The sequence below is a fragment of the Anthonomus grandis genome, chromosome 1 (assembly GCF_022605725.1).
Source record: "Anthonomus grandis grandis chromosome 1, icAntGran1.3, whole genome shotgun sequence".
Classification (NCBI taxonomy): Eukaryota; Metazoa; Arthropoda; class Insecta; order Coleoptera; family Curculionidae; genus Anthonomus; species Anthonomus grandis.
In genome coordinates this window covers 27,111,106-27,123,268 of record NC_065546.1, presented here as the reverse complement: position 1 = coordinate 27,123,268, position 12,163 = coordinate 27,111,106, and the positions used below count along the sequence as shown (strand labels likewise).

Below are 12,163 nucleotides of genomic sequence, written 5' to 3'. Positions count from 1 at the left end.
TAAAAAGTGATAATCCCTGTTGTAAGATTGTACTTGGCACTTTTAGTTTAGATTTGGTTTATGAATTTATTAGCAAGTTTTTTTTTATAACGGTATTTGAATGATCCTAGTTTTAAAGTTTTTAAATCAGAGGGTATATTATTATATAGCATGTAAATATTATACGATCTGGTAAATAGACTTGTTTTATGCAAGGGTGGAGATACCAAACCCGTAAATCTCAGATTTAAGGTATGAACGTCGGATCTAAATTTAATTATTTGGTAAAGATATGGAGGGCTTTTGTTGAAAATTAGAGCACTAAACAAAACCACTGAGTAAAGTTTACGACGGTTTTCCAGGCCAAGCCAATTTGAAGGTTTTAATTTGTGAATAACTGGGTCGAATTTTCTTATACCATATACAAACCTCAAACAGGCCCTCTGAACTCGCTGCACTCCATCTTTATCCTGCTTGGTCAAACAGGGACTATAAACCGCATCACAATAATTAAAGTGGCTCAATACAAGTGCGTCTGTTAAGGTTAATTTTAGTTTCTGATCTAATGCATGCCTATGCGGATACAGTAGTTTTAGATTGGCATATGCCTTTTGTACACATGAAGAAACATTCAATGTTCTACCGTTTATTTAAATTACCTCTGTCCAAAGATGCTTTTCAAAAAGAACATAATATTATAAAAATAATTGCTGTAAACAATAATTTCTCACTTTACAGCTTGAACAAATTATATTACAAATTTTATAATAAATATAAACTGTCCTATCATATCGTCCACCCACCGAACAACATCACCAACAATAATAATTTTAGATGCCTTAGTTATTTCGGCGGCATTTCTCAACAACTTGCAGCAAATATTTTAAGCCTTTCAACCTTTCCATAGCTTTCAAAACGACTAACTCGCTAAGAAAGAACCTAGTAAAGACGCTGGATAAAAGTGACCCTCTATCTAAATCGGGTGTATATTGTCTTAATTGTAGGGATTGCCCTGCTGTTTATGTGGGACAATCAGGAAGGAGAGTATCCACAAGAGTACAGGAACACCTAAGCCTCGTTAATAAGTTCAGGGACACCGACACCACAGAAACTAAATCAGCATTTGCTAACCATTTATTATCAACGGGTCATAGTTTTTCCGTCCCTGAAAATGTTTCCATTGTTCACGAGTGCTCTAAGGGTAAAAAGTTGGATCTCTTGGAGAAAATGGAAATCACCAAAGCCAAAAAGAGTCCAATTTTGACATGCGTTAATGATGTTTTCACCTTTGAGCCAGGACTTATCTTTAATAATCTTATCTAACCTCTTGTTTCTGCTCACATATGCGTATCGCCTTTGACTCTAATATTCATAAGCAGGGCTGGCCGTGTGGTAACGGTTTGGTGTTTCACCGAGATCGACTGTAGAGCGTGGGTTCAAATATTACACCCGTCACGTTTTTTCCTTTTTATATTTTTTTATATTTTTTGTTGAATTTTTGTGCCGTGTTATTGTTTTTATTATAAAATATGTGAGTATTCTCAGATTTAAATTTTATTTGTCAGTACTTAGCAGGTCATCTAGCTATAAGGTAATTTTATCTAATTTTTAATATTTGATTTTGTTTTAGTGTAATGTTTTATTGTAGTTACGTGTGTTTTTCTGTTTATTGTAGGTCTCATGATGCTTTATTAGCGAAACATGTTACCTGATTAATACATATAAAAAGACATTTTGAGACTGAGACTTTGAGTTTTAATTTTTTCTCTAGTTACGTAGGTCTCTTTGAGATAATGGACGAGTTCTTTCAATATGAAGAAACATGGTGGGTGAATCTTAATTCAGTAATATAATTCCCAAGTTCCTTACTTTTTGAACACAGCATAATTGTGAATTATTTAATTTTAGTTTAAGTTGGTTTTCTATATAGGTTTTATGTTTTCCAAAAATTAGTAGCTTAGTTTTTGTGAGATTAAGTCTTAAATGATATTGTTCTGAGATTTTGACTGAGCGTTTTAAGTCTTCGTTAATGTGTAACTGTGCTTGTGCTACATAATTTTGTATGCTGGTGTAGAGTAACTGTGCGCCACAGTAGAGTGAACTTTTGTCCGAGCAGCTTTTATCTGTTTGCACATCATTTGCACAACGCTTTCAGATAAATAAATTTTGATTAGATTAACAGCATCTTAAGAAAGTTCAATATAGTGAAATATTGCAAATTTCAAGCTACGAATAAAATATCGAGATACGGTTTTTACCGGCCTATTTAGCTATCATTTCACTAAATTTTTATGAAAAAAATTGATATTATTGCATTTAATTTTTTAGAGAAATTTTCAATTTTCTGTTATTAGATAAAAAAACGCACTATAGCGGCACTACTAAGAACTACACATATCACAGATAAGAAGGATTTAATGGAGCAATAAATGTTTTTTCCAACGAGACCAAGTTTGTTAAACTCCGTTCCGTCGTTAAGGAATTACAGCTGTTTATTTTTAAAAAAAATTATCAATTACCCCGCACTACTTTATTTTAATAGATACATCACAAAGTGTTAAACGAAAATTACTCAAGTAAAGCTGGAAATCTGAAAATATTTTCCACCGTATTCTTTTGGCCACTTTAGTCAACATTTTTTACCGCAAGTCTCTATGACGAATAGTTACCAAAATACAGCACTTTGCATTCTTCTCTGGCCACCTTGTACATGGATGGATCAAAAACGCTTCAAGGAGTTGGGGCAGGAATAACGGCGCCTAGAACACACAAGTATATGACACTGACTATATTTTTCCAAGCGACACTATACGCGATATAGGGGACTGTCTAAATCCTAACCAGAAGGGGACACTTGAGAATATGGTATAAAATATTCTCGGAAAGCCAATCAGTTTTTAGACCCTTGAGCGGCACTTATAGATCCAGATTAGTACTGGAATGACATAGCAGATTCAATGACGTGACCAATTATATTACGTTAAAATAATTTTTAGCATTTTCTTCAATTTTATTTCTGTACTTGATAGAAGTATTTCCTTTTGTTGAAAATGAATTAAAATCATTCAATCAATCATTCTGAAGGCAACACCTAAAAAATATTTTTTTTTAGTTTACATCGTAAAACTTTTCTTTAGTTACATAGCGTAGTGTATAGGGTGCCTAAAATTATATTTTAAATAAAGAGCTAGGATAACAATAATTTTTCTGGTAAAAATTAATATATTTATTACTGATACACACTTAATATAACAATATCCCTGACAAAAAATAATTTGATTGGATGAACATCGCCTTAGATACAAAAGCAAATATAAATATAATACAACTAAAAGACACAAATATGTTTAACACGTTGACTACCATACGTATCACCGGTGACTCGTACGAATGAGTTGCCCTTGTACCGCACCAAAAAGTTACAGAGTTCTATTAAAGACCAAGCCCAATAAGTTAATGGTACAGTCTTTGCCTAAAACATGTCGCTGGATTCGCAGAGATTTATGCGTTCCGTGTCGATTTTTGGGTGTTTTCTAGGTGGATCACCGGTGACTCGCATGGTACATAGGTGAATCTTTATTTATTTTATGGAAATCAATTTTGTTTGTTTTTGCTTGTTATTATATTTTTTTGGGTTGTAAGTGTAAAAAGTGATAAAACATGGATGCAAAGGAGGAAGAACAACTTTTGCAATGGTACGAAGAGTTAGAATCTGAAGGTAAAGGGTTTAAATGATAGAAGCATAATTTAAGGTTATGTTTATGTAATTTTTAGAACAAAGTTGTGGAAATAAGGACAATACTGATGTTGAGGATTTAACTGATGATGATATTGAACGTGAGCAAGGTGAACAAGAACTTAAAGGTATAGGTACCTAGTAAATTTACAAAAAAAAAAAATAGCAATATTTTTTATCATTCCAGATCAAATTCCTAGTACATCTCGAAATATTAGAGTTATACAACCTAATGAGAAGAATCAGTCTAAAAATAGCAGTAAATACGTGTTCTCAGATAGTGAAGAGGATGAGCCCTTTCCGCCTTTTGAGTCGGAATATGAACCGACCTCTGAATCAGACACAGACTCTGAAATAGACGAATCTAAATTAGAGAGAAACGAAGATAATATTGAACCGACCAACCCGAGCACAATCTTATCCTGGAATCAAGTAGATGGAACGTCTTTAAAAAATTTTTCTTTTACCCGATGCAGAAAAAATAAATGTACCACCTAACTTACGACCCATTGATGTGTTTAGACTAATTGTAGATTCAGACACTATAGAGTTAATGTTATTGGAAACAAATAAAAATGCAAAAAGGTACAAAAAAAATTGAAGGATCTTTCTTTCCAAGAAATGAAATTTTTTTTTTGGGACTGGCAAAATTTCCAAAAATTTCAGACTATTGGTTGCGAAAATTTATTTATAGACATTGTTTTGTGCGTCATATTATGTCAAGAAACAGGTTTCAAGATATTTTACGGTTATTCATTTTTCCGATAATGAAACAGAAAATAAAGAAGATCGCCTCCACAAAATTAAACCTCTTATAGATCAATTAAAACACAAATATAAGCTATTAAAAGTACCCGGGGAAGTAGTTTCAATTGATGAATCAATCGTGCCTTTCAGAGGCCGATTATTGTTTAGGCAGTATATTCCAGGAAAGGCATCAAAATATGGAGTTAAAATATTTAAGTTGTGTGATGAGAGTGGATATACATATGAAGCAGAGATTTATAAAGGAAAAAGTGATACAGCGACAGCAGGACGCAGTAGCAATAGAGTTGTATTAAATTTAACCGAACACTAGTAACTGATAACTACTATAATAACCTAGAGTTGACAGACTTTTACTGGACAGAAAAACTCACAATATTGGAACACTACGGAAATACGTCAAAAGAGTACCTAAAAACACTTTAGATGAGAAAAAAATGAAAAAAGGACAAATTAAAGGAAAAGAACATAATGGAAAAGTTGTTGGTAATTGGAAGGATAAAAGATCAGTTAGATTTATAACTACAACACATACACTCAATATAATAAACACAAATAAAAAAAATCGCGGGGTGAAAGGGCGAAAATATTAACAAGCCAGAGGCCATTGTGTTTTATAACAAATCTAAAATGGGCATTGATTTATCTGATCAGATGGCCTCTTACTTCTCAGTACTTCGTCAGTCTATAAGATGGTACCACAAAGTGGCATTTGAATTCTTATTTGGAACATCGGTTGTTAATGCCGTTATTTTATATTAAATTTCAAATAAAAAGAAAATTGAAATTTCAGAATTTAGAGAGGCTTTAGTGACGGGATTAATCGGAGATATGATTGATAATGAAAAAAAGGCCAAAAAAACTAAACACTTTTTAAAAGAACAAAACGAAGGATAATAGGAAAAAAAGAAAAAGATGCATAGGATGCTGCGAGAAGGAATATAATCTCTCCAAACAGTCAAAATTAGCGTGTAAAAAACATTAAGAGATTACCTAGTTTTTAAGTGTTTTATGTTGAAATTTGTGGATTTGGGAATAGCAAAATAAAAGCAACGCTTCTGGTTTAGAGTTTTAATACGTACTACTAACAACTTCTTTAATACATAAAGTTAGGAGGTCGACAACCGTGCAAACAACAAAAGTGATGTCATGGGCACATGTACATATAAATGTATAGATGGCGCTACATATATTATGGTGAAACATTTTTTGATATACTGCAACACCCCCACTTATCAAAAAAATATCTAAACATACAGACCTAAACCTTGTCGGAATTTAGAATTTTTAACATTTTTTAGCCCTTTGGTAAGAATATCAGCTAACATTTCATCTGTACTTAAATACCTTAAATTAACAATTTTATCTTGTACAGCTTCTCTTATGAAATGGTGTCTTATGTCTATGTGTTTTGTCTTTTCATGGAAGACTGGATTGTTACACAACTTCTGAGCTCCCTGATTGTCATTATACAAAACAACAGAATCCACTCTTCCTTGAACTTCTGACAACAAATTTCTTAGATATTTAGCCTCTTTTGTGGCTTCACCTAAAGCCATATATTCGGCTTCCGTGCTCGAAAGTGCTACTGTTTTTTGTTTTATACTCTTCCAAGAAATTGCTCCGCCTGAGAGTTTAAAAACAAAGCCAGTATATGATTTTCTATCTATCTTATTTGACCCCCAGTCAGCATCAACAAAACCTGTCAAATCCGAATTATCTCTCTTATAAGTCAAACAAAGATCTTTTGTGCCCTTTAAATATCTTAAAATCTTTTTTGCACATTTCCAGTGATACTCACTATGATTATTGTTAAACTGACTTAGAAAACTTACACTGTATGCTATGTCAGGTCTTGTCAAAACTGCCAGAAACATCAAACTACCAATTAATTTCTGATACATAGGATTATGAACTTTTTCTGAGTCACAGCTCTCACTAAAATCAAAATCATCGATTGGTGTATTGACAACATTGCATTCCGACATATTAAACTTTCTCAGTAACTGATCAATATAACTACTCTGGTTTAATGTTAGGCTATCCTTATTTCTATGAATATTCATACCTAAACACAATTTTAACTGGCCTAAGTCCTTAATCTTAAAATTAGAATTCAATTCGGTTTTCAATAAATCAGTTTGCTTACTGTCATTGCTAAAAACCACGAAATCATCCACGTAGAGTGCTACAATGACTAAACTTTTATCAACTCTTTTTATAAACACACAAGACTCATAATCTGATTTATTAAAACCCAATCCGACTAAGATTTCATTCACTTTATGATACCAGGCACGAGAAGACTGCTTTAACCCATATATGGCCTTTTTCAAATAACACACTTTATTTTCATTGCCTTTACTAACAAAACCTTCTGGTTGACGCATGAATACTGTTTCTTTCAAGTCACCATTTAAAAAGGCTGTCTTCACGTCCAAGTGAATAACTTCTAAATCCAATTTAACAGATAATGCTAACAACAAACGCAAACTTGAATACCTTATAACGGGAGAAAAGGTTTCATCATAGTCTATACCCTCACGCTGAGTATAACCTTTTGCAACTAATCGCGCTCTATAACACACTTTATTCTCAGAATCGATTTTGGTTTTAAAGACCCACTTACACTCCACTAAAGTACCACTTTTAGGAAGGTTAACCAAGTCCCATGCCTCATTTTGCTCAAAAGACCTCATTTCCTCATCCATGGCCTTTTTCCATCTATCCCCGTCTGGTCTGGAAAGAGCCTCAATCACACTGGATGGGATATCTTCAAGATTAACTTCTGACTGCTTTTTACAATGAAATGATACATAATCTTCATACACTTTTGGTTTTCTGACTCTACTTGACTGCCTTGAAGTTTCAGGTAAGTTAACATTTTCAGGCAAATATTCCGGGTCACTTAAATCAATATTGTCTTGTACATCAAGATATTCTTCGTCAGACTGCACACTTGGGTTTGGAAATATATTTGTGTCCCCCACTTGAGGTAACTCCTCTGTAAACACCGAATCCTCTTCAAAATCAGTGCTCGAAGAATCTAAAAACTCAAAGTTTTTTAACAATTTAGGCTTTTCATTAATGACTACATCTCTACTAGTTATTACACTCCTTTTAGTTGGATCATAGAGCCTATAGCCTTTAATATCTTGACCATATCCAACCAGGAACATTTTAACAGCCTTTTTGTCAAATTTCAACCTTTTTTCTTTGGGTATGTGCATCATAACCTCACTACCAAAGATACGAACATGACTAACATCAGGTTTTTTACCATAAAAGACTTCATATGGAGTCTTTTTATCTAGTCCTGATACCACAGACCTGTTTCTTAAGTAAGCAGCTGTGTTTATTGCCTCCGCCCAGAACTGCTTGGGAAAATCAGCGTCAAATAACAAACACCTCGCCTTTTCTACTAGTGTCCGGTTCATCCTCTCTGACGTACCATTTTGCTGTGGGGTATAGGGATTAGTTTTTTGATGAACAATACCATGTTTCCCTAAAAACGATTCAAAATCAGAACTACAAAATTCTCCTCCATTGTCAGACCTGAAGATTTTTATTTTCTGTGCTTTTTGGGTCTCTGCAAACGACTTAAATTGCTTAAATCTATCCAAAGCCTCACTTTTAGCATTCAAAAAATAAACAAACACCATTTTGCTAAAGTCGTCCTCTAGAACCAAAAAATATTTAGAGCCGCCTATTGACGGTACCTCCATGGGACCACATAAATCTCCATGCACAATCTCTAACAACTCTGTAGCACTGTTTCCTCTAATTTTAAATGGTAACCGGGCCTGCTTCCCCTCACAACAAACTTGACATAGATCACCTGACCCAGATTGCCCCTTGAAATCTAAGCCTTTAACTGCCCCATTTTTCATCACACCTAAATCCCTATAGTTTATGTGTCCAAAACGTCTATGCCACAACTCACAACCATTCTGTGAATATACTGCAAATGCTGGACATACAGCATTTTCCTTTAAAAAATTAAGCCTGTATACATGATTTATTAAATCAGCTGTAGCCACACATATACCTTTTACATTAAAAATTTCACAGCCCTTTTTATTAAAAACAACTTTATTGCCGTTCTTTATTAACTGGCTAACAGACAGTAAATTAGTAGTAAGTTCAGGCACATAGTGTACATTTTTTACTAAAATACCATGATTTAAATTGCCACTTACCACTGTGGTTAACTCAATCTCACCAGCAGACAACACAGAAACCTTCTGATTATTGGCCACTAAAATTTCCTCCAGCTCCATTTCTTTATTTACATTTTTTAACCAGTCATTTCTTGACGTTAAATGAACACTGGCTCCTGAGTCGATATACCAATCCGAACTGTTAAACTTGCCATTCAAGAACACTGCACTAAAGGCACTTCTATCGTCCGGCTTTTTCTGTGATTTTCGAAAAACATCAAAATCTCTCTTCAAAATAGGACACTTGTTTTTATAATGGCCACTTTGTTTACATTCGAAACAAATTACTTCTTTACCTTTCGTACTGAAGTTTCCCTTTTTAAAACCTGCAGCGCCCTCTCTGGGTTTTTTCGAAAAACTGCCTTTACCCGCAAAAGCACTTCCTGTAGATTTCTCACTATCGTTGTGCCTGCCAGCGCCATCTTTCTGCATGTCGATCAGCTTAGACTTTATACCATCAGCTGTAATTTCAATGCCGCTGTGCTCGATCGCCATTATCATCGGGGTGAACCTGTCTGGTAACCCAGCAAGAAGGAGAGAACCAACCCATTCCGTGTTGATTTCGAAACCACTACGCGTTAATTTCTGCGCTGTTTCGATCATTTGCCCGATGTAGCTATCCATATTCTCACAGTTATCTAACCTGAGATTTATAAGGATTCTTAGCAGATCTATTTTTCGGGTGAAGCTCTTTTCACCGTACAGCTTTTTTAAGGTTTCCCACACTTCTAAAGCCGTTTTCGCGTCTCGAATATGGACATAAATTGATGAATCAATGGAGAGGCAAAGCTTTGCTTTCGCTTTACTTAACTTTTCCGTATCTGTCTCACCATTTGCTTCCAAACACTTCGATAAACCATCGATTATAAGAACGTTCTCGATCGCGAAAGCCCATTCGTAATAATTTTCACGACCCGACAGTTTTGGAACACTGGCTAAATAGCTCGCCGCTGACGCCATTACGTTCACTAAACGTTTCGATTATCGCACCAAAAAACTCACAAACTACCACTGCGAATTTTGCTAAAAAACCCTCAACGCACACTAGGACTAATCCCCTTTACACAGGGTGCCTTGGCGATGGGTGCCTGGGCCCATAACCTGTTGAAATTTGTGGATTTGGGAATAGCAAAATAAAAGCAACGCTTCTGGTTTAGAGTTTTAATACGTACTACTAACAACTTCTTTAATACATAAAGTTAGGAGGTCGACAACCGTGCAAACAACAAAAGTGATGTCATGGGCACATGTACATATAAATGTATAGATGGCGCTACATATATTATGGTGAAACATTTTTTGATATACTGCAACATTTTACAACATATTTGGTCGTTTATAATGTGTTACTTGTAATAAAATATAAAAAAAAAATTATTTTACTTTTTATTTGCATAACTTTGCTAATGTGGATCACCGGTGATAACCACTTAAAAATTGGTTAACTCGGTTCATTTATAGCCCGGTACCCAGGTAAAATGTCTTGCTTTTAAATCCCGATCGATTTAGAGCGCCCTGAAGCATCAACCTGCAGAATATCACCGGTGATACGTATGGTACATAAGAGAAGACTTTCAAAATACCCCCTTGTTAGCCAACGTGTTAAGCATTTACAGATATTAAAACTTAAATATACAATGTTATCTAAAAGTGAACCTGCTGGGCTAATTGAGGCGACTGTTCCATTGGGCAGTAAGGACACTTCATTCTGTAAAAGAAGTTGGTATGTGAGTAATTTATAAAAAATTTTAGAATTTTATTAAAATCAATATTTAGCCAATGTGTTAATATTAATTACCTAGAAAAAATCATGTTAGTAATTAATTCAATTTATTCAGAAGTAAAGGTAAAAACAGTTTTATAACGATATTTTAAAATACACGGTGCTTCATGTTAGGCCTCATTTATATTAAATTCCTCTTTAAAATCGAAAATGTAGTCCATTTACTACTATTTTAAACGTACTTAAAAATCGTTTTGAATATTTTTAATAATTTATATAGAAATTAATATACAGTGTGTCTCAAAATTGAAATACATATTATAGTGTTATCAATGATTTTTTTTTAAATGTCCTTTATTGCTAAGTTCTGAAGAGCATATCAACTTATACAAAACAGGAAACTTATACAACAATTATTCAAACAGAAAAATTTTAGGTTTTTATGACTTAGGATACGATAAGGAAAACAAACATTTATTCAATTTTTTTTCCTTTTCTGAGTGTGGCAATGCCCTAAACGTACTTAAAAATTGTTTTCAACGTTTCTTAAGCTCTGAAAAAGTTATTCTACACTCATGCCTTATACTGGTTTTCAATGTTTCATCATCTTCTCAATGTTTGCGGGCTTGGAAACATAAACCTTAGATGAAAAAATCAAGAAGTTAGATCGAGAAATCTTGGTGGAATCTATCAATCCATTTGCCTAGAAATATAGTAACCAGATAGTTTCGAAAAGGACGTGCAAAATGGGGAGGCGCAATATCTTGTTAAAACCATATGTTTCTATTTGGCATAGAAGCTTCTATTTGATCAGGAAACAGATCAGCTAAATTGTAAAAAAGCTTTAAATATCAAAGAAAATTGTGCCTATAACAAGCTGGCCTACAATTCCTACCCGAACATTTACTTTCTCTGGGTGTTGAGTGTGCCTCATCCATAAAGGATTTTCTTGTGTCCAATAACGGCAATTTTGTCGATTTACTTCTCCACTCAGCATACAACTTTGACTCAACAGAAAAGAGAATATGTTCTGTATTAACAGTATTATTCTGCATCAGTTCCATATGTTGTTTGCCCGTTACTTGTCTAGTGGAAATGTTAGCATTTTCTTAAACCGATTACTCATTAATTTTGGGATTTTCATTGAGCGCAGATTTACGAGAAACAGTTGTTCTCCTAACGTGGCCATTTTCCTGAATCCAATCATCATTAAGATTTCAATCTTGTTTTTTTCAGTTAAATAGGGCATTGCGTTTAAATTAAAAAAAGTACTTAAATCTAAATATTTGACTTATAATGATTGTTGTGGAAAATTCCACAACAAAGAATATAATTTTTAATTTAAAAGATTATTTTTAAACAGGCGGAACTCATCAAACACTTTACTGAGAATAGAAGTATTTTTCTTCAGTTCAGAGAATTTGGCCCCGGCACCAAATGCAGCGGGAGTAAGCATTCGAACGTTGTGATTGGCTAGTTCGGTGACAAAGCGGGAGAAAATAACGCGATATTATTTAATTTGAGAGATATTGATCAACGATGAGAGAGAACACAGGGTTCGCATTTTCCACTATTTTTTAGCCCAACAGCGGCGTACTAGTGTTTTTAAACGGTTTTGAATTTGTGTTTGTTGAAATATTACTTTACTAAAATAAATACAGTCCACTCATACAATAAATTGTGTGATTAATCAAACAATTGGCCCAATTTAATGGTCATTCGTGCCTGATAATTTTGAGG

The 12,163-nt window shown here is 34.0% G+C and overlaps 1 protein-coding gene across 1 annotated transcript in view; it reads right to left on the bottom strand.

Annotated features, from left to right (window-relative positions):
* Positions 1-5,536: 5,536 nt before the first annotated feature.
* LOC126740753 (E3 ubiquitin-protein ligase RMND5A) overlaps positions 5,537-12,163 on the bottom strand; it is an 89,490-nt gene continuing 82,863 nt past the window's right edge. The window contains 1 exon segment of the mRNA XM_050446917.1: positions 5,537-10,408. Within this exon segment, the coding sequence (XP_050302874.1) occupies positions 10,345-10,408 (64 nt within the window). The 3' untranslated portion in view covers positions 5,537-10,344.